The 26,435-nt window shown below is 42.8% G+C and overlaps 1 protein-coding gene across 17 annotated transcripts in view; it reads left to right on the forward strand.

Moving 5' to 3' along the window:
• The window catches only part of LOC132001388 (myomegalin-like), a 217,780-nt gene that overhangs the window by 50,947 nt on the left and 140,398 nt on the right, over positions 1–26,435 (forward strand). For 12 of the 17 annotated variants that reach the window (XM_059375927.1, XM_059375904.1, XM_059375903.1 and 9 more), the window contains exons 2-4: positions 1,974–2,029; positions 5,611–5,762; positions 23,604–23,714. In XM_059375927.1, the coding sequence (XP_059231910.1) occupies positions 1,974–2,029; positions 5,611–5,762; positions 23,604–23,714 (319 nt within the window). Of the gene's footprint in view, positions 1–1,973; positions 2,030–5,610; positions 5,763–23,603; positions 23,715–26,435 lie in introns of those variants that run through there. The other 5 variants (XM_059375910.1, XM_059375930.1, XM_059375929.1 and 2 more) reach the window with 2 other exon arrangements.

A 26,435-nucleotide genomic window follows, 5' to 3' on the forward strand; every position in this document is an offset into this window, starting at 1 on the left:
AAAAAAAAAAAAATTCATGTTGGCTGGGCTGAATTTGGCCTGAGGAGTGGCCCATGTTGCTGATGGCAGATGCACAGTCACCTACCCAAGTCTACAGGCTGAGTCTAAGGGAATCCATCCAATAGCTGAATAACAGCAGCTAAGTGTAAGTTTTCTCACCACAAATCTTTCAATACATTGGTCTGGCTGATAGCTTCAACATCCTTCCCCTACTTTAGCTCAACAGAGGAGGATTCGTGAGTTCTACCTTCCTCTCTTTAATTGCTCTACTCTCTGGGAAAGTTTTTAATGGGAAGTAAAGGAGGGAGAGAGGCAGATGACCTGGAAGAACCACAGGCTGGTGATCTGCTTTTGAATAATAAAAAACCACCAGGTGGTGTGTGTAGTCCAATGTGCCTTGTCTGCTACTTTGATGTCCATCTGGAACTTAACAAAGTGAAGATTCATGCCAGCATCCAGCCCTGCGGCCCAGAAGGAAGAACAACAATTTCTAAACAAATGCCAGTCTCTCTTCCGCTTCCCTGTGAATGGGTTCTGGTTTTTAAAAAGAGAAGCCTTCTAAACCTCTGCCTACAGAACCCTTTTTGGAACAATAAACCGGGTGTAACCAAGTGTTTAAGGAATAAACTAAATGTTGAAAGCATCTCTCTGTAGGATTCTTGCTGTCTGCTCTCTGTGTTGCCTTCCCCGCCCAGATAGTCTGTTGTCAAAACAGTAGCCGGTCCTTTTAAAACATTCATCACTCAGTTCAACCCTCTTTTTGACTCACAGGATTCCAGTGGCTCAATGCTTCTCAGCAGCCTGAAAGGCCTTGTGCCATCTGACCCTTGCCCAGCCTTCCCATTACTTCTCCTGCGACTTCCTCACCTTGTGCTCACCCTCACTGCCCAGCAGACGGGCCTCCTTTCTGCTCCCAAACACTCTGCATGCTCCCTCCTGTGAGCCTTTGTGTTTGATGTTCTCTGCTTAGAAGACTCTTTCCCAAATACCCTCATGATCACGCTCTTGCTTCTCAGAGAAATGGTAGCCTACTGAAAACTGCAGTCCCTTCCTCCTCCCCATACCTCCAGCACTCCCTCTCCCCATTCCCTACTTCAATTTTTTGATAGACCTTGTTTACTTACTTGTTTCCCCTTTCTGTAAGTTCCATGTGTGTAGGCATTTCTGTCAGTTTTATTCACTGCTGTATTTGCGGTGCTTAAAACAATGCCTAAAAACATAGTAGATGCTTGACAAGTATTTGTTGAATATATTTTGAAAATTTTTTCCCTTCTGTGCTAGGGACGGTGACTTTCACTGTGCTGGGCAAACATACCTCTTGCTACTGAACTGTGGTATTTTTAACGTTACCATTAATAGACTTTATCTGGTTTCCAAGCTTTCTGAGTCAGTTCTACTTCCTACACATATCTTGAACTTTTTTGCTTATCTCCATCTCCTCTGTCTTTTCTCTTAGTTAAAACCATCACAACTTCTTGCTTTTCTCATCCACTTGTATTCCCCTCCACACTGTCTCACTCAGCAGCTGGAATCATCTATTTAACATCTCATCTGGTCATTTACTACACTCCCCCATTTAAAATCCTTCAGTAGTTTCCCACTGCCCTCCACATAAAACTCAGTCTCCTCACCCCATCTCACAAGGTCCTGCATGGTTGGTTGGCAACACTGGTTTTCTGTTCTTCTAACAGATGAATTTCCTCCCTGATTCGGGGTCTTTGCTGTTCCCTCATGATGGCATTGTTTGTTCAATGGTTATCTTCATATGTCCGTATTGAGGATGGGGACCCTTCTTGTGGTGTTTGTCTTTGTATCTCCCACACTTAACACTGCCCTTGATACATAGTAGGAGCTTAATGAGTAAAAAAAATGGAGAAAAAAAAAAGAAAACAGAACATGGTGTCTTGCTGCACAGGGATGGGGGACCATGTGGGGTGGTATCTCGTTAATTAACAATATGTTTCTTTCCACAGAGATTATTTTGCAGAGGATGAAGGGGAGATGGTACCTAGAACAAGTCATGCGGCAGGTAAGGAGGCCATGGGCCTTACCTTGATAAATTCTTGAGTGCTTGCTGATCATAATTCCCTTAAATTATGACCCCTTTAAAGTCATTATGGCAATTTTCTCAGACAGTCTGTGAATTTCCAGACTTGCATGTATCACTGTAACATATAACTCCCCACCTTTCCAGCATAGTGCAATAAATCATAATTGAAATACTATGTGAACTCTTCATGCTTTTAATGATTCTGTAATTGCAAGGTTAAAGTCACTTGTAAAAGGATTAAAATAGACTCTGCCACCAAAACGAAATTTCTACTCATATACCATTAAAATGGGTACAATAATAGTGTCAGCCTCATAAGTGAAATTAAGTGAGAGATGCTCTTAGTACAGTTTATCGAAGAATAAAGCACCCAGTAAGTATTATTGTTATTAATATTGTAGTTATAATACTATCGTATCATTACTGAACTAACATTAGCCAGGGATCTACCTGAATTATGAAACCAAGGTGAAGATAGTTCTCCTTTGGGGAGCATTTTTCACAAAAACTTTTAATCACTTAAGGGTTCTAGTTACTTTGCTGAGTGATTTGCCTTTTTCATACCAGCCTTGAGCACAGATGGTTCATATGCACAACATGAAAAAAGGTTTTAATTTGAATGTGTTAAGGATTTCAGTCACTTTAAATTAGCATTTATAATTGTGTATGTTAAGTCTCCAAATTCCAAGGGTCTACCATACTTATTCTGAACTTCAAGATCCTCCATTTTGAGGTAAAAATCAAAGTACTACGGCAAAAATGGAAGAAGGGTAGAGATGATATGTACTACAGGCAAGATATTAGGTTGAGTACTTTAATTTTTATTTCCATTAATTCATATAGAAGCTCTGGGAGGTCAGTATTATTCCCATTTTTACTAGGCAGTGAGGCTCAACCAAATTAAGAGATTTGCCTTGGGGCACCTGGGTGGCTCAGTCTGTTAAATCTCTGCCTTCCGCTCAGGTCATGATGGGGGATGGGGTCCTGGGATGGAGCGCCCCACCCCTTCCGCTGCTCAGTGGGGAGCCTGCTTTCCCCTCCCTACTCCTGGTCTCTCTCGCCCTCTCTGTCTGTCCATCTCAATGTCAAATAAATAAATACAATCTTTTTTGAAAAAGAGAGATTTGCCTAAATCCCCACAATTTGCAAGTGGTCAGGATTCATATCCAAGTTTCAAAGGCTCTTATCTTCTATCACATCCCACTAATTTAACTATAGTGTATTGTTCTGTTTCATCAAATCATCTTCCATTCAACGGCCCATTTAATTTCATCTTTCCAATTTCTCTTTAGTAAAGCATTTACATTTACTTAGAAATAAATATCAACAAAACAGGTGCAACATTACTGTAATTATTATTAATTTATAATCACAGAGTAGTATACAATTAACAGAACAACAGTTATTTGTACAAGCTGAATCAAAGACAGCTGAATATGGAAAAAAATGCCACCTCTATCCATCACTAATTTGTGCTGTGCACCAATAAAACCTGCTTTAAATTTCTGTTCTAATTTACACCTCTATCTTCCACCAGGCAAGTTTTGTGGCTTCTGAAAATACCATTAAGGCATGCCTGATACTGTGTTAATTTTACACAGATGAAGACACTGTACAATGTGCAGCTTAAAAACAAATTATATGGCCTTACATTTCAACATTTTTTTTTTCTTTAAAATCAGTGGTGTAATGGGGAGTTAAATACGTTTAGACAAGGAAAAAAAAAGCTATAGTAGAATCATCTTATTTCTCATGATTATTTTCTTCATCATATTTTATCTTCTGCATTTTTCTCCTTACCATCATCTTGCTGATTCTTTCTGTCTTCCTCCTCTTTTTCTTTCTTAGCAGAGAAAAAAGTCCGAGTTGATTGCGCTATCTGGAGACTTCTTGTGCTCATTCTGGCAAGTTTGCCCAAAGAAAAGGAGGGAGGGAGGGAGGGATGTTTGCTCCATCCCGTGGCTTGCCTTTTCATTCTTAATGGTTTCCTTTGTGAGCAGAAGCTTTTAAGTTTGATGTAGCCCCACTTGTTTATTTTTGCTCTTGGTGCCTTTGCTTCTGGTGTCCATGCATATATGGTCAATTAAGTTTTGACAAAGGAGACCAGAATGTACAAGGAAGGAAGGAAAGAAAAAAGAGAAAGAAAAATAAGGAAAGGATAGAAAAAGTATATGATGACATGTTGCTTCTTGGCTCCTTTGTTCATAAGCACATGTCGAGTTAATTTTTCCTTCGTGAGGCACACTGACCCAGAGCCCCTTTTGCTCTTACACTGGTGCTGGCTATGGAGCTCACTGGATTGCAATGGCTGTCATTTTTTCTGACTTAAAATAAATGCATAGTAATAAGGGGTCATTGATTCCTTCTGTCAACCAAGAAAATATGTATTTTTCTACATCTTCTACCTGAATCTACAACCCTAAGCCCACCTCACTCGGATGTCTCCGAAGACTAGAGAAAGAGTGGAGTAGCAAGAGGATCAAATCACAGAGGAGCACAGACATAAGCCAGTGCATTTCACTGAGGACCATTATTATTATTATTTTTTAGATCTTGTTTCTTTGACCGAGAGAGCGAGTGCACAAGCAGGGGGATTGGCAGGTAGAGGCAGAGGGAGAAGCAGTCTCCTTCAGCAAGGAGCCTGATGTGGGGGATGTGGGGCTCGTGGGGCTCGACACCGGGACTCTGGGATCTTGACCTGAGCTGAAGGCAGATGCTTAACCAACTGAGCCACCCAGGCATCCCTTTGGGGACCATTATTTGTAAGGGTCTACTTAGCCGGAGCGACCCCATCTCAGTAGAACAGCCATTTTGTTGTTTATGCAGTGAACTTAGATTGACCCTGCCGCCTCCAGAGGAACTTACTTAAAAACAAGTCTGGGAAACCAGTAAAATATGGCCGACCAGTCCCTGATAAAAGTGCCCAGATACCAGGACGTGTCAGGCCAGGCGGAGATAACAGAGCCCAGATGCAAGGACAAGTCAGGCCAGGTGGAGGCATCCAATCAGTAAAGCGCACCTACTATCTTCCTAACCACAGAAGAATGTAAACCCCGCCTTTTGGGCGCTAATTCTGACCTAGTTCAAACAGCTACTATAGGGTAAATTGTAATTCAATTGGCCACCTGCTGTGACCTAGCATGACTATGCAACTTTCTCTGTGTGTTACAATCTCATTGGCCACCTGTGTTTGGCCAGGCTCAACCACATGGCCTTTGCCCTATAAAAGTTAGTCTGTAAGGCTGGGAGGGGTCACACTCTCTGTGAGAGGCAGCCCTGAACGGTTGGTTTGATTCTCGGTGCTGGCGTGGTGCTGGCGTGAAATAAAGCTTTGCTTGACCTTCCCTTTGTATCAGTCTTGCTGCTTTGATCACAGACCCCAACATTATTAATATGATCAACAACAGGCTACTTTATGCAAACTGTTTCCATGTGGCCCAGAATTGGTCTGTATTCTGCTGAGGAATTCCTCCAGAGGAATTCTGCTGGATTGTGCCAGCTAGAATGATCATAGTGCTACTGTTATAGAAAATGTTTTTGTTGTTCTCTTTTACTGGTAGCTTTTCTTAGTGACACTAAAGATCGAGGCCCTCCAGTGCAATCACAGGTCTGGAGAAGTGGTGAAAAGACCCTCTTTGGGCAGCAGCCTTCCTTGAGAGCATTTGAAAACCCCCCTCAGGTGCAGACCCAGGCTCTTCGAGACTTTGAAAAGGTAAGTCATGTGAATGGATAATTGATATGTTGATTAGAAGGAGCACCAAGGGATAGTGATGTCTCACAAAAATATGACTCCTGGCTTAGTTTGGACTGTGGGAATTCTCCCATAATGATGTCTCTTTTAAGAGTTTTTATCCCAATAAATGTATATATGCTGAGCACTCTGGTTCATGGACAATTGCCTGTACCAATGATTTTGTCTTTCCATTTTTACCCCTGGTTTACTTCTTGAATAAATTAGGGAGTCTTCTTGTTGTTGTTTGGGCGGGGACACACAGAGGAAGAGAGAAAAATCTTAAGCAGGCTCCATGCCCAGCATAGAGCCCAACGCAGGGCTTGGTCTCATGACCTGAGCTGAAATCAAGAGTTGGACGCTTAACAGACAAAGCCACCCAGGTGCCCAAATTATCGAGTTTAAATGGCACCCTGAGAATCTGTAACTGGACCACAGTGGGCCCAGGTGACCTAAGCATTATATTCTCAGTGGCTGTAGAGATCTGGGTACTGTCTGCAGTATAAAGTATAAAGATCTGGGTACTGTCTGCAGTATAAAGTGGCCTCAGCCACAACCATTTGTTTCTCAAAAAGAATCTGGCCTTGTTGCTTGAAACTTCTGATTGGACTCTTGAAGTACACAGTGTCTTGATAGGTTTATCCTTCGATTTGGCCAAGAACCAAATTACTGATAATGTAATTCAAGTCCCTACCTCCCTGCGCCCTGGATTGATCCCAGGAAGTCTGCACAATAGAACCCGTCTACTGGGATTTATATGGCCTGGAAAGTGTACCCCAGATTTCTTACATCCCAGTGTGCTAAAAAAAGAAACGGCTCTTTGGTGCCCCCTGGGGGTTGCCCACGAATCAGGCCACACACATGAGTAGTGTGTAAATACGCCCTCAGATATGTGGCTTTCTTTCATTCTTCGATTCATAGCTTTTGATGTAAAAGAATGAAATTCCATGTCCAAAAAAAGATGAATAAAGCAGTATTGACATGGGCTTACTCTTAATTTGTGAATAGAAATGTTTCACATGGACCTAATGTACATCCTACCAGATAATCCTGTGGACAAAAAACAGGCTCCATCCATATATAAACCATGGCTGAGAATTAAACAGCCTACTTTTTTTTTTTTTCTCAGTTGTCATGGATACTGTTGTGTGTCCCCCCCCCCCCTTTTTTTTTAAGATGCAGAGAGCTTGCAGGAGTATTAAGTGGTTTTGAAGACTAAACTTCTGAACAGCTGTGTGGTGCTGGTGGTGGGAAGAGGGGTGCTAACAATCCCTCCTCTTTTTTCACCTTTTGCATCTGCTGCCATGCAGAATGGGTGAGCCGAGCTGCAGTGCTCCTCAGTGCAGTGTGGTTTGCTCTCTGAAAGGCAGTCTGCAGACCTGTTCCTTTTGGTCAAGAGGTAATTTGTAACAGAGAAATGAGGGAGTCACTTCCCCCTGATAGAATGAATGGCCAGAGACCCCTGGGTGGCTCAGCCGGTTCAGTTAGCATCTGCCTCCAGCTCAGGTCATGATCCCAGTGCCCTGGGATCTAGCACCACATCAGTCTCCTTGCTTAGCAGGGAGCCTGCTTCTCCCTCTGCCTGCCATTCCCCCGCTGCTTGTGCTCTCTCTCTACCTCTCTCTCTCTCTCTGACAAATAAATAAAATCTTAAAAAAAAAAAAAAAAAGAATGAGTGGCCAGAGGTGGAGGGCAGAGGGAAATGAACAGGCTGAGTTGGTCCTCAGGCAGAAGTTCGCTGACTTCTCAGGTGTGGCCTTCCAAGTCCTTCCTCTCCACAGCCTGGTCTAAGATCGAGGATTGGTCCTCCCTTCTCAGGGCTGGAAACCACTGACAGCAACCAAGAGAGAACACAGAGAAAAGACCAGTAATGGATATTTCATATTTCTCCCCCTGTGTGCCAAGTAATAAATAAATAAAAACAAGGTGACCACACACTTTTTTGTGTGAGAAAGGAGGTTGCCAGGGCTCATAGAAATTATGACTGTTTTAGTGTCATAAACTTTATGTACTATAATCATAAACCCTGGACAGGCTATTGAGTCAGAATTATTTTCGCTTATAGGCTCCTTGCCATGTGCTTTCTTGTGGGTCCTCGCAAACTGCCCCCCTGCCCCGCCCCCAGCGTATCTGGGATGAGACCACAGCAGCACGTGGATAAGACCGGCTAGCATATGCCAGGCAATTTCTACCTTGTGTAATGCTCACCACAGCCCTACGAAAAAATAGAACTACCATCCCGATTTAAAAGTGAGGAAATAAAGTCTCAAAGAGTAACAAAGGAACTTAACCAATGTCACCTAATGTGGACCTTAAAAAAAACTCCTTATTTTTGTGACCTAAAAGAGTGAGTACTTTCTAGGCTGGGGAGCTCCCCTGGTAAAAGTGTGGTGGCGAGAGGACTGGAAACATTAGCTCCTCCTACTTAGCTGGGCGAAGTGTGGTACCCATCTTCTCTAAGTAAACAGTGAATCTTCTTTATTTCCCAATGTTTTCCATCACATGCTTTTTGCTCCATTAATTCTGAACTGCTTGTAATTTGAAGCTATTTTATCCCTCCAGGTTTTGTTCTGGTGGTTCCCTTTGCCCAGAATACCCTTCCTCTCCTCTTCCCTGCCAGCCAGCCTACTCATCCTTCAAGTTTCAGCTCAAGTACCATTTCCTTTTTTTTTTTTAGGGTGCCTTCCCTGATTCTCCAGTCTCAAAATATGACCCTGACTGTAAGCTCTTGAAGGGCAGAAAACACCACTTGTTCGTGCTTTTCTAGTTTCTAGCATTTAGTGTAATATCAATATGCAGTAAGGGCTCAATAAATGCTCATCAACTAAACTTGTTGGACTTGGATTTGGATTTTCCCGACCCTATTTTCCTCCAGCCGATTCTAGTGAATTTGTGTTTCCGCCAGCCTCCACTCAGTAGTCACTGGATGTATTCGTGGTAAATTGAATGGTTCTAGGGAGGCTACTAGTGTGTTAACTGACTGGTTAGGATAGGAAATTGAGAAGTCAAGAAAAACATGTTTGTTTTTAATGATGAGTTAAAAAATATATATATTTTTTAATTTGACAGAGAGAGAGAGATCGCAAGTAGGCAGACAGGCAGGTAGAGAGAGAGAGAGGGGAGGAAGCAGGCTCCCTGTGGAGCAGAGAGCCCGATGTGGGGCTTGATCCCAGGACCCTGGGATCATGACCCGAGCCAAAGGCAGAGGCTCTAACCCACTGAGCCACCCAGGCGCCCCTTTAATGATGAGTTTAAAAGAAGACAATTTTCCCCCTAAACTGGGATGATAAAATTATAAATGTAAAGTAAAAGACCTTTTCTAATATTTGACCAGACTTATTAAGATCATAGTACTAGCTGATAATAATAAATAATATTTATGCAGTGTTTATTACATACTGAACACCCTTTTAGATGTTTAACATATTTTATTTCAGCTGTTTTTCAGTTCATTTTTCTAACTGATGAGATGGGTATTATTATATCCATTAGGCCTGTGAGGAGACCAAGACTCAAATAACTTGTGTAAAGTTGTGCAGATAGAAAGTAGCAGCCAGGATGACTCCAGGGATTCTCAAGATTCTTGGGAAATGAAAGGACCATTCAGAGAAGGAGAGGTTACATTGGTGGAACGTCTACAGTTTGGTTTTATAGATACAATCAAAATGGCAGATCCTACACAAAATCCATGGAGGGGTGGGGGTGTGTGACTGCCAGGTGTAGAGGGGGCCTCCACTGCCTTCTCCTATCTGCACATTTTCTAATAATGTCGTCTGTAGCACATTGCTGAAAATGCGAGCAAAACCAGCTGCCGTGTTTGCCTAGTGATAGTCTGAAGCCAGCTTTCTTGGGCAGTCTCAACCTAGTCACAGTGATTCAGCCTGTTGAGGCCCCACCCATGCTGGCAAATTTTTTCACTTGGATCTTGAAGTCTGTGGGGAGGGAGTAGGGGAGAAAGCCCTAAAAGGGTTTTTTTCTGCCTTTATGGAGCTCTGAGTTAGCACAGTCTGTGTTTCCTAGCCTAGATGAGGTGACTCTTTGCCACGTCATGGCTGCCTTTAGGTCCAGCCATTCCCAGAGCCTCTGCAGTGTTTCTCTGTCCTTACGGCCTGGGGAAAGGAATGCTCCCAGAGAAGTATGCTCTCACTTAAAAAAAAAAAAAAAAAGAAAGAAAGAAAGAAAAGGAAAGGAAAGGGAAAAAATGACATCTATGCTCCCCAAACCACAGTGCCCAAGCTTACTGGTTTTGATTTCCCTGGTGTCTTCAGACATTCAAAAAGTTGTTAGATGAACAACAAAAGGCAGGGGCAATCCTAAACTTTGAGCAATCATAAGCCTGAAATAATTTTTTTTCTTTTTCATAATTTATTTATTTGAGAGAGAGAAAGCAGGCACCCAAGCCCTGGAGGGGGGAAGGGCAGAGGGAGAGGGAGAGAGAGAATCTTAAGCAGTCTCCGCACCCAGCAAGGAGCCCCATGTGGGCTCCATCTCAGGACCCTGAGATCATGACCTGAGTGGAAATCAAAGAGTTGGAGGCTTAATTGACTGAACCACCCAGGCACCCCTCTTTTTCTCTTTTCTTTTTAAAGATTTATTTATTTATTTGACAGAGAGAACACAGTCTGGGGAGTGGCAGGCAGAGAGAGGAGAAACAGACTCCCCACTGTGCAGAGAGCCTGATGCAGGGCTGGATCCCAGCACCCTGGGGTCATGACCTGAGCTGAAGGCAGACACTTAACCAACTGAGCCACCCAGGTGCCCTTTCTTTTGTTTTAAAGATTTTATTTTTAAATAATCTTTATATCCAATGTGGGACTCAAACTCATAACACTAAGGTCAGAAGACATGCTCAATGGACTGAGCCAGCCAGGTACCCTGATTCAGCTTAGAAAGAACCTCACTAAGTTAATGCACCCTAGGGAGTGGGTTCAAGGAATGCAGAGAAGTGTTAAGATTGGAGAAAGAGAGAAGCCAACATGCTGGGCCTTACAATTTTGTAAAGGCTTTTAAATGTTAACAGAGCTCAGTGGGAAACTGTGGAAAGTTTGTGAACAGGGTGGTGACTTGATCAGATTTTCCTTGCAGAGTATTCCCTTTGGCTTCTGCAGGGGCTCTGGATTGGAGGAGGGAAGTCTAAGGCAGAGAGGGCAGTCAGGAGGCTGTGGCAGTATTCTGGGCAACGGCTGGTGGTGCTGACAGTGTAGGAGCGGGAGAGATGGACTGATGAAAGAGAGCAGGTGGTTTTAGAAGTAGAAGTGACAGGGCTAAGCTGTTGATTGAATGCTGAGCCAGTGAGGGAGAAGAAGCCAGCAGATGACCTCCCACCAATTCATCTCTCCATTCCCATCTCAGCTAGGCTTCCACTCTTGTAAACTTCCCACTACCTTGCACTTTTCTCTTTAACATTATGAGTTCTTTGTTCAAGGTCTGCCTTTTCTTTAGAATCGGAGCTCCGTGATAGCAGAAACAGGGTTGTCTTATTCACTACTAGATGTAGTGATTAGTGTAGTATCTGATAGAGACTAGGTATGCCTCTTTCTTTTTTGTTATGTTTTGGTTGAATGAATGAGACCAGGCTTTCTTGTTTGGGTGACTTCTGGGTGATGCCATCCTTGGGGAAAAGGAGCAACTGGTATAATCACACGTAGTACTTGTATGATTACTAAAACAGCAACAAAAACCAGTAAGATGAGTTTCATTCTAGGGGGAAAAAAATGAGATCCTTCCTCTTCTTGAAAAATTCTAACTCTAGTTGTCAAGACAGTCAAACAGATAATTCCAATAATAAGAGGAGGTCCCCAGGGGTGCCTGGATGGCTCAGTGGGTTAAAGACTCTGCCTTCAGCTCAGGTCATGATCTCAGGGTCCTGGGATCGAGCCCCGAATCGGGCTCTCTGCTCTGCAGGGAGCCTGCTCCCTCCGCTCTCTCTGCCTGCCTCTCTGCCTACCTGTCATCTCTCTCTCTCTCTGCCAAAAAAATATAAAAAAAAAGGTCCCCAATATGCTGTGGAAGCACTTGCGAGGGGCCCTCCCCAGGCCTTGGGTCAGATAGGCTTCCTTTACTAGGTGATACCTAAGTCAAGTCCCAAGGGCAAGTTGGAGATAGTTCAGTCAGAGCTGAGTGTGAGGTGAAGAGCAGTGACTTTCCAGGCTAATGCTGCCACTCAAGAAATGTCCCAGAGGCAGCAGAGAGCATAGTGAGTTCAGAAATGGGCTTTTTGTCATGGCTGGAGCACTAGAGTGTCGACTGACGTTTGAGCTGGCTGTGTCTTCCCCCACCTACCCTTCCTCATGGTCAAAGCCTTCTTGTTACAACCACGATCATTCATGGTATCACTGTAAACTCTTAGCTCTTGTGCCTTTGAAATCGCCTTCTTTCCTAGAGAAGGATGGAGGAAGAATTATTGAAAAGCTAGAAAAAGAACTGAGGCCATAAATTGATGTCACCCCCTGAATCCTAGGACCTCAGCAAATAATCTGTCTGGGTTGAACCAGTTGTGAACAAAGAGCACCAAGGCCCACTGGTGTTGGTTGAGCCAGATGAATAGAGGAGCGAGTCTGGAGCCTAGGAGTCCTTGGGATCTCCTAGTATATGTGCAGTTCAACTGTCCTTTCTGCCATGGAGCTCATTTCAGTGTCTCTGACAGCACTATTTCTGGCTGGCCCATTTATTTTTGGTGTCCAAGGGAGTTGTTATCTGTTTTGTTTTGGTTTTATATAGTTCACAGTGCTCTAATGTGATGGTGACCATGACACCTTGTTATTCTAGGATCGGGGGTGGTGTGGGTGTGTATCTATGATGGGGGAATACAGCAGGAACGCCGTCTGAATCCCTGTCCTTTATCCACATGCTGCTGCCACCAAAGATAGGGTTTATTTATCAACCTGACGTAGTGACCCTGTTGTTAGCTCTCTTGCCATCACGTCAGTTATATCAAGAAAAGGCTCTGTGGACGGTGGGTCTCAGTATGCTTCTGAGTTTTAGGGGAGAAAATGGAATGATGTTATTAATATTTTAGCATTTAAAAGACTTGCAGACTTCAGGTTGAAATTTTAGAAGCAGAGTTTTAGAAGAAAGATTTGGTTATTGTGGAACCCAAACCAGGTCTCTATAGCATTTGCCGTCTGCTCTCTGAGGCAGGTACGAATAGTTAACTTCTGGAAGACTAGGCAGAAACCCTGTGCAGAAGAGAAAGTGAAAGCTGATGAGTGGAAAACTACGTTTTGATTGACTTTGATTGGCATTTTCCTTGTTAAAATGGTGTGCAAAATTTATGCATGTTCTTTAGGATAGCCTAATGAGTATGTTTTTCCTGTGTCAAAATACGGAGTGGATTACATTTCTGTTTTATCTAAAGGTTATGTAAAACATTAACTTGATAAAACATGGGAACCCATGAGTTTCTGGTAGTGAGGGCTACTGATAGGGTACTTCCCATGTTAGGGCCTTATAATCTAAGAAAGATTAATGTACAGAACATTTAGAAATGATCAGTTCTAAACCATTGGCTTTTAACTGAGTTGAGATGAATTGAACTTTGAAGCTCCATCATTAAAAATCCTTTGTAAGGCACCTGGGTGGCTCAGTCAGTTAAGTGTCTAACATAGACTCAGGTCATGATCTCTGAGTCCTGGGATTGAGCCCCGAGAATTGAGAATCAGTCGAGAATCGAGATCTCAGAATCTTAGACCCCTGCTCCTCTGAGCGTCTGCTTCTCCCTCTGTCCCTCCTCCCACTCATGCTTCTCTCCCTCTCTCTCTCTCAAATAAATAGATAAATAAATCCTTTTAAAAAGTCCTTATAAAAGGCAAAGCACTGAGCAAGTTACCTCTTCCAGCTTGGGTTTTTTTCTTCCTCTTTTTAAAGTAACAGCTTTATTGAAATTTAATTTGCACACAGTGAAATTCACCCTTTTAAAGTGTACAACTCCACGATTTTAGTATATTCACTAAGTTGAGCAACAATTACCATTACCTAGTTCAACAGCCTTTTCATCTCCTCCCACAAAAAGCCTCGTACCTCTTAGCAGTCACTCCCCATTTGCTCTCTCTCCAGCCCTGGAAACCATTCATCCACTTTCTGTCTCTGTGTATTTGCCTTTCCCAAACATTTCATATAAAGAATCATATTATATGACTTTTTTGTGCCTGGCTTCTTTCACATCAGTATAGTGTTTTCAAGGTTCATCCATGTTGTACAAGGTATCACTATTTCATTCCTTTTTATGGCTGAAAAATACTCTCTTGTATGGTTATACTCAACTTTGTCCTTAGCATTCATCAGTTGATGGAGATTTGAGATGTTTCTACTTTTTTTTGGCTCTTATTAATAATGCTTTTATTAACATTCTTATACAAGACCTTGTGTGGACACACACTTTCAATTTCCTTGGGTGTATAATGAGGAATAGAATTGCTGGGTCATATGGTAACTCTGTTTAACCTTTTGAGGTTCATCTTGAAAATGGGGAAAACTATGTTTTGTATAGGTTCAGGGGGTCAGATCACGAGGAAGATTATTTATAGTGAGGAATACTTAAAAAAAAATGTAGGGACGTGAGGTAGAAGTGGAAGTACTTTATCAGTCACAGGGATTCTCAGGTTCACAGGGGTCATCTAGTGTTGTGATTAAGATCCTGGTCAGTATACAACATGGGTCAGACTCTTGGATGACTTAGTCTGTGTTTCTCTTCTTTCTCAACAATCAAGGCAGCTAACTTCTTGATGTTTCTTTTTCTTGGATAGTAATGGAGATAAAAGTATCTAATCTGCTTACTTTTTCACAAAATAAAATGAAATCATACACATGGACATCCTTTGTACATTGTCAGAGTCTATGCAGGTGATTGTCATTATGAAGACAGCTTAATCGTATCCAATTAATTTTGTAATACAAGTTCAAGTCATTCAAAACAGCCAGGAATTAAACTTTTTTATCTCTTCAGCTTTGATTTTATCAGAAAAGCATAGGAATTCCCAGGCACATATATGTTTTACAAAGAAAATATTTATATGTGATAAAAACCTACCCTCCTCCTTCTCCCTGCCATGTCTCTCCTGTCTACTCCTACCCTCCAATCCAAAACAAGTTAGACTCCTGGATTGAATTCCACTGGATGTCAAAAAGCAGGAAATGGTCTCCAACTATTTGTATGCCCCTTCCATGGGGTTGTCTCGGAAAATATGACAGTCAGAAAAGTTATAGGTTAAATCATCTATTGGGGATCATCCTTGGGTCCCAGTTGTTGCTGCTTTTGTCTTGGAAATTTGATGTCCTTTATGCTCATTTCTCCTTTACACCTTGCTGTGAAGGCAGCCTGAGCTCTGTTGGAACAGGTCGACTGCCACCACATTTTAGGGTTCTACTCCCAGAGAGCTAGTGGCGTGTTCTGAGATTTCTTCAGAAACTTGTAGCTTAGGGTGCCTGATGTGTGAAAACTCTTCACAAAATCCCTGACAAGTGGTCCTTTAATTTCAGTTGTGTCCCTTTGGTGACAGTAAATATACTGTCCCTTATAATGTAAGTGCTCAATATATATTTGATGAATGAATGTATGGATGGTGTATGGCAATGAGTTCATTATATCCAACTCTACTAGAGGATTTATCCTTCTATCTAATTCATAGCTGCCCCCCTATAATTCCTAGTTTCATTCCTTTTGAAATAGTTTTTAAAGATTATGACCTATTTCACAAAGAACAATAAAATACTTACCATGTACCTAATATCTAAAAGTTTTTTAAAGAGTCATTTACTTATTTTAAGGGGAGAATGGGAGAGCATAATTGGGGAAGAGGGGCAGAGAGAGAGAGAATCTCAAACAGACTCCCCGATGAGCGCAGAGCCCCATCTCACCACCCATGAGATCATGACCTGAATGGAAACCAAAAGTTGGAAGTTTAAGTGACTGAGCCACCCAGGGGCACCCCTCTCATATCTAAATTTTAACAAACACTATTTTCACTCTATTTGTCTCAGATTAAAAAACATACAGTTGCAACCCTCTTAGTACCCTACCCAGATCCCAGTCTCCTAGCTTAATTACTACTAAGTATCTTTCCCAGAGATACACAATTTAAAAATTGCAGAACTGGGATTTGAACCTAGATCTCTTTAGTTCAAAATCTATTGCTTTTTCCATAATGCCATGCTATCCCACCTGGATAAATATGTATAATAATGATAATATTTATTACCTATTTTGTCAAGGATTACTGAAAACACTACTCCTCTATTTGCCATATTAAGTTACTAAAGAATAATTTTATTTTCATGAATTTTAGATATGAATTATCATAGATATCAAGCTAACAGAGCTTGTTGCAGAAGTATTATATTTGAAAAGAATGTCAATAAAAATGATTAATCATTTTGAGTGGAGTGGACCTTTATTTTTAGGAGAGAGATTGGAGAGCCATTAATATGTCTTTAGCCATTTCCATTCTGAGAACAATCTGGGGGGTCTGAATATGATTAAGGAAATGTGAAGCTGAGTTTTTTTAAAGTCCGGCTTGCCAGTTGGTTATGTTAATGGGGCATGACATACAACAGCTGGCTTGTAATCCTCCTACTATTGTTGGCATTGATTGAGTCCTTATTAAAGTCTTATTTCCACAGTGAACTAATACATTAAGAAGCGGTGGAAAGAAGAAATTAAAGAAAGAACAGGGAAGAGCCATTAATGTTTGAAAAAAGTATTTTGAGAGAAGAGAAAAGATTTTCCATGTTCTGTGTAAGAAAGGAGGAACAAAGACAATCCTGCTGTCCTTGCTTGGGAACCTGCAGTGTCTCTTTATTTCCCCAGAGATGCAGAGTTTATAAAAACATACAGACCCGGGGACTGCCCGCAAGAGGCCAGATAGAGTAGTAGTAGGTGGGTCTAGCGTGAAGCCCAGGGATGCACACTTTTGTTTGTTAAAGCTACAAGATGCAAACAAGTAAAAACAGAAACAACAAACCAACCAACCAGTCTTTCTAGTAAGCAGCCCCTGGCCCTCCCCCATTGCCTTTTTCTTCACTCGTGCAAATTGAGAGCCAGGATCTGCCTGTAGGAAAAATTCAGGCTCCTCACCCTGGCTTTTAAGATCTTCCTAAAATGGGGACACTTGGGTGTGTCATTCTGTTACGTGACTGCCTTTAGCTCAGGTCATGTTCCCAGGGTCTTGGGACCAAGCCTCCCACCAGGCCCCACACGGGGCTCCACATCCGGCTCTCCTCTTGGTGGGGACCTTGCTTCTCCTTCTCCCTCTGCCTACCACTCCCCTTGCTTGTGCTGTCTCTCTCTGTCAAATAAATAAATAAAATCTTCAAAAAATAAAAAATAAAAAAGATCTTCTGAAAATCATTGTGTACTTCTGAAAACGGTTGTGTATTTCCGAAAATGGTTGTGTGCTTTCCCCCAGTTCTGTGACATCATGGGCTCTTTGTTTTAGTCCATTTGGCCTCTGCCCTTCTGCTTCTGTCCTACCTTCTTGGATTGCCTTATGTTCTCCCTGGAGCCTAGCCAAACCTGATTCATCCTTTCAGGAGAGCTATAATGCCTGTTCTCTGTGGAACCTTCTCTGACAGCCTATCTTTCCTGTTTTCTATAGTTTTTACTATTCGTATAGTTCATATTGTCCTTTGGTAGTAATGTGTCATTCTCCATTTGCTCCGAACTCTTATTCAAAGTTCACATTCTCTCCTGTATGTCGAAGTTAGTTTGTTTGAAAAGTTTATTTTAATTATAAAAATAACATTCTAGGGGCACCTGTGTAGCTCCGTCAGTTAAGTGTTTGCCTCCAGCTCAGATCATGATGTCAGGGTCCTGGGAATCAAGCCCTTCACAGAGCTCTCCACTCAGCAGAGAGTCTGCTTCTCCCTCTCTCTCTGCCCCTCCCTACCCTCTTGTGCATTCTAGCATGCCCCCACCTTCACTCTCTTGCAAATAAATGAATAAAATCCTTTTTTTAAAAATGACATAAAGAGGAATGACTTTAGATAAGCTCTTCATCCTGAAACACCTATGTTATGTTGTATACAGATTGAGTTCTGTTAGAATTAAATCCAGAGTGACGCCTGGGTGGCTCAGTTGGCTAAGCATACGTCGTCTCTTGGTTTCCATTTAGGTCATGACTTCAGGGTGGTGAGATTGAGCCCAATTTTGGGGGGAGCAGTGCTCTCTCCTTCTCATTCACTCACATTGAGTCCAGAGAGGTCAAAGTCAGCAGGTTAATTATTCATCAATTCTTTTTAAAAAGATTTTATTTATTTATTTCAGAGGGGGAGAGCACACAAGCAGAGGGAGGGATAGGGGCAAGCAGACTCCACACTGAGCGCAGAGCTCCATCCCACTATCCCGAGATCATGACTTGAGCCAGAATCAAGAATTGGTTGTTTAACCGACTGAAGCACCCAGGTGCCCTAATTCCTCAATTCTTTTGTTCAACAGATATTTATTAAGCACCTACTGTATCCCAGGCTCCGTTCCTGGTACTAGTGACATAGAGCAGTGAACAAAATGGGAAAAAATCCTGCCTTACTTATGGGGTTCACATGCTAGTGGGCAGAGACAGATAAGTAACAAAATAAACAAGGAAATATAATATTTTAAGCACTGAAAGTGTACGGATTAAAAAAAAAAACAATGAAGGGATTTCTGAGGTGAGGTCTAGGGAGAGTTACACTTTTAAATAGGGTGGTCACTTCCTTGAGGGCACGATATCTGATCAAAGGCCTAAAGAAGGTGAGGAACAGAATCTGCTAGAGAGAGAGCATACCATACAGGAGGATCACCAAGCCTCAAGACCCCGAGGAAAGAAGGTGCTGGCTGTTTTTGAGAAGGAGCAAAGGGAAGCCTATGGCTGGAGAAAAGTGTGTAGGAGGAGAGTAGTAAGAAAAAGGGAAAAGACGGGGCAAGGAGCCTGGCTCCAGATTAGGGCCTTGGGCCTTAACGGGCTGGTGAAATGACTTAGCATTTCACTTTTAATTTGATGGAAAAATTAAAAAATTAAATTAAATAGTGGGGGTTTCCAGCAGAGAAGTAATGTGATGTATTTTAAAGGGTCCCTGTGGCTGCCGTGCTAAGAATACTTTATAGGGGAGCTATGGTGGGAGCAGGGAGACCAGGTACCGGGACTATTCAAGTAATTTAGGGGAGCATGCAATCGTAGCCTCTTGGGCCAGAGTTGCGGAAATGACCATGCAATGGTAGTAGATGGATTCTCTCTCTGTTGAAAGTAGAAATAATAAGATTTACGGACAGATGCAATGATGTATACGAGAAAGAAGAGACAAGAATAACTCAAAAGGTTTTGGCCCAAACAACTGCACATACTGGGTTGTTACCAATTGAAATGGGATCCACTGGGGTAGGAACACGTGTGCTGGGAAAGATCAAGACTCCAGTTTCAGATGCCACAAGGATGACAGGTCTCTATTCAAGTCGACATTTCTACTGGGAGATTAGGTGTAGACTGGAGTCCAAGAGGAAGGTCTAGATAGGTATGTAAACTTAGAAATTTTCTACAGGAACCATTCCAGCAAATGTAGTCTCTTTGGAGCTATTAAAACAAACTTTTCTGTATCATTGGAAAATTGTGAGAATAATATAAGCAAGCTAGCCCCATCCGGTCAGATCAGCAAAAAGTAAAGTATATATGGAATACTTATCTATTCATTAATTCAACAAATATTTAGGGAGTGCTTCCTAAATACTAAGCAGTGAGAGTGCTAAGACTCCAAATATGCCTTGTCAGCCCACAGAAAAACTCTCCAGTGTGGTGGAGGTGGTTGTAAACCCGGCTGTGTGTTACTGGGGAGGGCTTCTTGGCTGTTGTGGGAGCTGGAGGAGGAGAGAAAGATGTGTGCGTCGTTGACCCTTTCCTTGGGCAGCTCAGAGACTAGCTGGAGAGACATAAACACAGGAAAAGTTCAATAGCTCTAAGAGGCATAAGTAATCCCCCCCAGACAACATATAAACATTGTCATGAGGCCCCCTAAGAACACTTGCCCAATGTTGGTATTTGCCTGAGGAGTTCAAAAGAGAGAGACGTCTTTCCTTTCTGGGCTGGGATAGCAGAGAAGGCTTTGTTTGGGTGGGATTGGAATTCAGGACTTGAAAAAAAAGAGGCGGTGTTTCTTGAGGGGATATGATGGCATTTTCCTTTATTCTAAGAGTGATGAGGTACCTGTAAAGAGTTTTAAGTAAGGGAGATGTCAGGATAAGATTTGAGTTTTGAAAACATTACTGTGCCTATAATATGAGAACGGATGACTGGAATGAAGTCTGGCAGACATGACAGGCTGTCGCAGTCTTTGCTGTGAGGTTTGCTGTGAGAATGACATATACAAGTTGAGCTATCTAGCAAGAACCTGGATATGGAGGGCTAGATCTTGGGGGAGAAGGCTCAGGTGAAGGTTTGGGGGTTGTTTGGGAGGCTACAGTGACAGCTCTAAAAGTGGATAAAATCTCAAGGGAGAAAGTATGGAGAGAAAAACATGAGAAGGGGGTGAACTAACAACCATTGTTTAAGCACTCACTTTAAGGAGCTGGCAAACAAACAAACAAAAAGAAACCAGATAAAGGGCCAGAGAGATGAAAAAGCAAGGTATCACTGGGAGTAAGATGAAACAGGCATTTATGTGTAGAAAGAAATATCTAGGTTAGGTAAGGATCCCTGCATTCATATGCAATTTTACTTTCCATGAACTTTTATTAAACTATCTTATGTGACTTTTATGTGAAAAGAATCTAAGTAGACATCGAAAGGATGATTAAACCCTAATGTAGAATCTGGCAGCCCAGTTCCCCTTGTGCAAAACGGTAGTAGTAGATAATAAGGAGATAGTAAGTAGGTTATTTCCTCTAGGAGCTTAGGCCAAAAAAGGGCCTTAAAAATCACCTACTTTCCAACCACTTCATTTAAAAAATGAGGACACTTAGGCCTCTGGAGAGGTGCATTTCCAAGGTCATACAGTTATTTAGTAACAGAGCTCAGACCAGAAAAGGATCTTTTGAGTTTTTATTTAGACTTTCCTCTTCCTCACTCTCTCAGCCTAAATGATACTCTTTAATTTCAAGAGCACAGATTTAATGAAAACAGATAAATGAGTTTTAAATGTGTACTTTTCTTTTTAGAAAGGAGGAATATTTTGTCTTTGATTACAGTTGACAGTAAGAAACGTGTTGCCCACGTATAATCCAAATCTATTTGAGCGAATGCTCAGTTCCAATTAGGCGCGCCTGAGGCCACTTTATTCAGTTCAACTTTTTCCATCTTTCAAAGGGCCATGCAAGTCTTTTTTTTTTTTTTTTTTTTTTTTAATAATTTAAAGGCTCCCTGCTGAGCAGAGAGCCCAATGCGGGGCTCGATCCCAGAACCCTGGGATCATGACCTGAGCCGAAGGCAGCGGCTTTAACCCACTGAGCCACCCAGGCACCCCAGGCCATGCAAGTCTTAGTGAAGCTTTTTTCTCATCATTCCAGTAAGAATGAATCACTCTTTCTTCTGGGTTCTCACACATGCAGTGTTTTTCAAACTTAGGTGTGAAACGTCTTCTTGGATCATGAAATCAATTCAGCGGGTCACTCCCAGGAAGAATAATAGAAAAACACCAGTATATACATACATAGTGCTCCAACTGTACCTACGTACAAACTAAAGCTACTGCTCATTCATCTGCTGTCTAGGAAAGCATCCCTGCCTTTCTACACATGCAAAAAAAAAAAAAAAGTACAACTTTTGGAATTTTCTGTAATGAAAAAACAAGGCATATTCATGTACTACATACCATTCATAGCACTAAGAGGTGGCTTTTCACTTTAGATCTATGTAAGAAAGTGGTAAATATTTTCTCCTTTTGTGCAGTTGAACCCATCCTACATTCAAATGCTCTCAAGCACTGATAGAAAATACTTATTTGGTTGAGGAAGATTTAAGGCAAGTTCTGGCCCTTTCCAAAGGCACTGTGAGACTACTTTGACAGAGTAGGTTTTTGAATGTAACAAGATAAGTCAACTTGAGTTGTAATATATTTTGGGGAATCAGTTTACTACAAATTGTGACTGTAAACATTGTACTGTAAATGTTTTGTAGTTTTCCCCCAATAAAATTTTTGGGAAAAAACAACAACAACAAAAGAAAAACACCAGTATAGAATAGAAAATCACACGTAGTGATAACACTACTTTGTGAAACTTTTACTTTAGTTATATCTGTGTGCGTATGTGTGTGTGTTTGTACTGGATTACAGTATAAAATGTAAAATGTTTGACTAACACAAACCTGGAGGATTGCAGTGGAAACTACATATCTACATCTGTACGGCCACCCAGCTCTTTGAGAGTTGGGAATGCCTTCATCTTTGTATCTGTCATGCCCAACATATTACCTGGTGGATACTCAGGAGATGTTGAGTAGAATTATTATGAAGAAGTAAGATAGAATTAAAACAATGAAGAGCTGGTAGGTTAGGGAAGAAGTGAGTACTTGATCTAAGTATAAAGGTTTTAGTTTTCTTTACTTTACCTGCCAAGATTAACATTTTTTTCAACCCCGTTTTACTGGAACTAAGAACTGGTGTTTCATATATGTGCTGTGCGATGGTCTCCCAGTCACCTTCAATGTTCCGGGTGATATGGTATAAATAATACTTCCTGCTCATGTTGCAGCTGCTATTCAAGGATCTTAAATTGCTCTGTGAGCAGGATCTGGTGATGAGTGCCTGGCAGGTGCCAGAGTTAAGAACCAGTGACTGGCTGAAATCTCTGGGCTCCAGACTGACGCCTCCCCACCCCCCTCAGCCCTCTCTTTCCCTCATCCCTTGGAGGAAGGAGTCTTTGGCCCAGCCTCTTTGTGAGCTTGTCCACCCCCTGGGAACTGGATTTACTCTTACTTTGGGGGTGGCTTTGGTGTGTGTGTGGCTGGGAGGCCCATGGTAGGGAAGGCATTTATGTAAGTGCTTTAGGACTTGAGAAGTCCAGGGAGGAAAACTAGGAAGGAATTGGCTAGAGATGAGTTCTGGATCATCAGAGAAACATTGGAGAGGCCTCCTGTTATAGGTTTTTTAAAATCTGCACCTGATGGAAAGGGGATATTTGACATGTGCTCTTTCCTATAGCAATCGATTTCTTGTTCTTGGCCACACTCCTTTGGTTTATTTTTTGTTTGTTCGTTTGCTTAGTATTTATTTATTTATTTTTAAGTAAACTCTATCCCTAGTGTGGGGCTGAAACTCGGGATCCTGAGACCAAGAGGCTCAAGCTCTACCCACTGAGCCAGCCAGGTGCCCCCTTAGGGTTTTCACTGTGCAGATCGCCACCGGAGACTTAAGTGCCCACTCACACGCACAGCCCTTCATTTTCCTCCCTTTTGTGCAAGCCCCCCAGCACCTTGAAGTATTCCTGTTCTCCATTTCCTGGAAGTGTCTGGCTGGGGGGTGGGGGGAGTCAGTTCTCTCTTTTCCAAGAAACTGTTAACTGCCTACTGTTGGGCCCGGGAGGCTTGGGGAGGGTGACAGCCCGGTCCCGGCTTGGAGTCGGGTTACACCACTTGTGTCTGAGTTCACGCAGCATGTTCCTCTGTCAGGGATTCCGCAAATATCTCCCAGAGGTAAAAAAGGAAAGTGCGCTGCACTCCAGCATCCAGAGCAGTGAGCCCAGTCCCAGGTCCCCGAGAGAGCGCCAGCCCCCGGGGTCATGTCGCCATAGCCCCAGCAGCGTCCCAGCGGCTTGCTTCATGCCGCGGTGCAGCCGCACTATGTTCCTAGGGTGAGGGGGCGGCTGGGCATGCTGCTCCCCATGGGTTGCCCACCATGTCTAATGGATATCGCACTCTGTCCCAGCATCTCAATGACCTGAAAAAGGAGAACTTCAGCCTCAAGCTGCGCATCTACTTCCTGGAGGAGCGCATGCAACAGAAGTATGAGGCCAGCCGGGATGACATCTACAAGCGGGTGAGTGCAGGAGCCGCGTGCTCCGGCGGGCCGGGGGCTGGTGGCCCATTCTCAGATCCTCAGCTTTTCCTACCTCCCACAGTGCTAACTAGGGAGGGAGGCAGGTTCCACACCGGGTCTGGCCCCCGGAATGCGGATGACCTTGGACCAGCCCACTTTGCCTCAATAGTGCCTGTTTTGTGCTCTCCTGGTGTGTAAGGAGAGGGAGCTGGGTTAAATCAGAGTCTGCTCTGCGGTGGAACTGTTCAGAACAGTCACCTTGGGGAACTGGTTTGAAATGTAGATTCCCTGCCTTACCCCCCTAGGGATTCTGACTGAGTAATGCAAGGGAAGGTGAGCTTGAAAATTTGCATTTTTTAAAAGTTTATTTAATTTTTTTTCGGTCATCTCTGCAGCCAGCATGGGCGGGAACTCAGGACCCCAGGAGGCACATGTCTTATGACTGAGCCCGCCAAGGCGCCCTCTGGAAATCTGCATTTTTTAAAAGCCACAGAAGTGACTGAAGCAGGCCATTTCCAGGGTAAATGTTCAGCTAGAGAAGGGCCCCTTCTCCTCTGGCTCAGTGACCTCAGGGAATGAGCGGACAGAACAAAGGGCAGGGCTGCGCAGGGTTCTGCCCCTGAGAACTTCGAGTTTGTTTTTGAAGATGATGCAGATAAGATTGAAAGGCGAATCTGTGGTGTCTTAGGTGTTTTCAGGTTTAGGACTAGTTCACCTAAGAATGAAGGAAAGGGTGCTGCTGGCCTGAGGGGTGGGAGGGAGGGGTGCTTCTCTGAGAGGGAGGGTGGTCTGGGTTGATGCAGGAGTGACTGGAGTAGGGAAGGAAGAGGGAGGGGGATTGGTTGAGGGGAGGGTGAGAAGAGACAGCGCCTTGGTAAGAGGCTTTTGGGTTAAGTTTCCTGGTTACCATAATGTTGGCTTCCTTAGCCTTCTTAGTGTCTGGACAATCTCTAAAGGGGCCCGAGTGACCCGGAGCTGGTGGCTTCTGATTTTTTCAGAGTTTCTAAATCTCTCATTTGTTTATACCAGCAGACTATACTTTGTCTGTGTGTGCCCTGTCCTGTCGAGAAGAAGGTTTGGGAAGCTTTTGCAGGTTGCTAGATAATAGGCTGGATCAGAGGAATAACTGGTGTCTTTGAAATCCAAACAGTTATTTGGTAAATTAATGTGGGCAGCTAAATCTGGGGGATTAAGCCCTGTTTTCTGTCTTTCCTGGATTTTCATTATTTAACCTGCATCTTCCTGAAATTCGTCCAGACTCATCTGTCATCTCTTACGTGGCTATAGAGTAAGCATGCCTGAATAGAGTGGCGAGGGGTGATGTCAAGGAAGCTGTTCTCAAGGGAGGGTTGGTAATGCAGTGGGAAGGAGAGGAGGTGGGGAGGAGGAATGGCAGTCTTTGTCTTAGGGTAGAAATAGTGAATGAATTTGCTCATTGTACAGAAGGAGGAGCATTTTTCATTAGCTGTCTCCAAAGCAAGGCAGAAGGAATGGGCAGTGTCTTGGATTATTTAAGGGAAGGGAATTTTTTAAGCTTCAATCAACTGACTGCTTTAATCATTTGGTCTCACCCTGTGCTCTATATGACTAACAAGACTGTCCTTGGGCCACGTTTTGGGTGGGGTGTGGGAGGGCACCGCTACATCCCTAGAGAAGTATGATTAAGAAGATTCTTTAAAAAAAAAAAAAAAAGATTCTAGAGGGGCAGTCTGGGGGAGCAGTCACAGGACATTGTCACATGCCAAGGTGCTAACCCTTTTATTAGCCTAGTGTTGCCACTAAGCCCTGTCTGTTCCTGTTCTTAAGCCAGAGTCATCAGGCACCTACTGGCATCCTATGATTTGAGGAATCGCAGACTACTGTGTCCCCTCCTTTCCCTTCTTACCAAGTCTTTGTTCAATCCATCTGTCATATTACTCATCCCATTTGGCTGTGATTTTTTTGGGAAGCACTGAAGGTTTAAGTTAAAATGCTCTTCTTATTTGGGAAGCAAAACCCATAAAGCCATGATTGATCATTAACATCATAGTTGAAATGAATTTATCATACTATGCAGTGATGAGGGGTTGATAGGAGCAAGGGCAGTTCCATTTTGATGGAAGGACGAGGCATCAGAAAACCATCCCAGCCAGAGCCCTGGACAACCAGGGGATCTAGGCAAATTATTTAACCTTTCTGAGTCTGTGCCAGCCCCTGTAGAATTAGCATGCAGAATGCCACACAAGTCCCTGAGCACTGAAGATTATTTGCTGAGAGTATGAATAAATAGCAGTCATAAGGTTTAAATGAGAAGACTTCTATCACAGCACTTTGTAAACTTCATAGCTTATTATGTAAATGAGGGGGTAGTAGTTATACATTTACCAATGGTAGTAGTTATTATGGGATTGTAAAATGAGAAAGAGGCTCTTTTAATCTCACCTGCAGATATTCCCATGAATATGCCTTACTGAGGTTCCACAAGGTTAAGACAATGGATTAGTAGCAATGTGGGTGCAGAGACACCGAGGGTGACAATGCAGGGCATCACATGGTAAGTCAAGTAGTTCAGATGTGAATTTAGAGCCCTGTTGTGTAAGCAAACTTAGCTTGATTTTTCTTCAGCGTTGGAAGTTCACTTCTTCTTTTTTTTTTTTTTTTGAAGATTTTATTTATTTATTTGACAGAGATCACAAGTAGGCAGAGAGGCAGGCGGAAAGAGGAAGGGAAGCAGGCTCCCTG

Source organism: Mustela nigripes, chromosome 14 (genome assembly GCF_022355385.1).
Source record: "Mustela nigripes isolate SB6536 chromosome 14, MUSNIG.SB6536, whole genome shotgun sequence".
Classification (NCBI taxonomy): Eukaryota; Metazoa; Chordata; class Mammalia; order Carnivora; family Mustelidae; genus Mustela; species Mustela nigripes.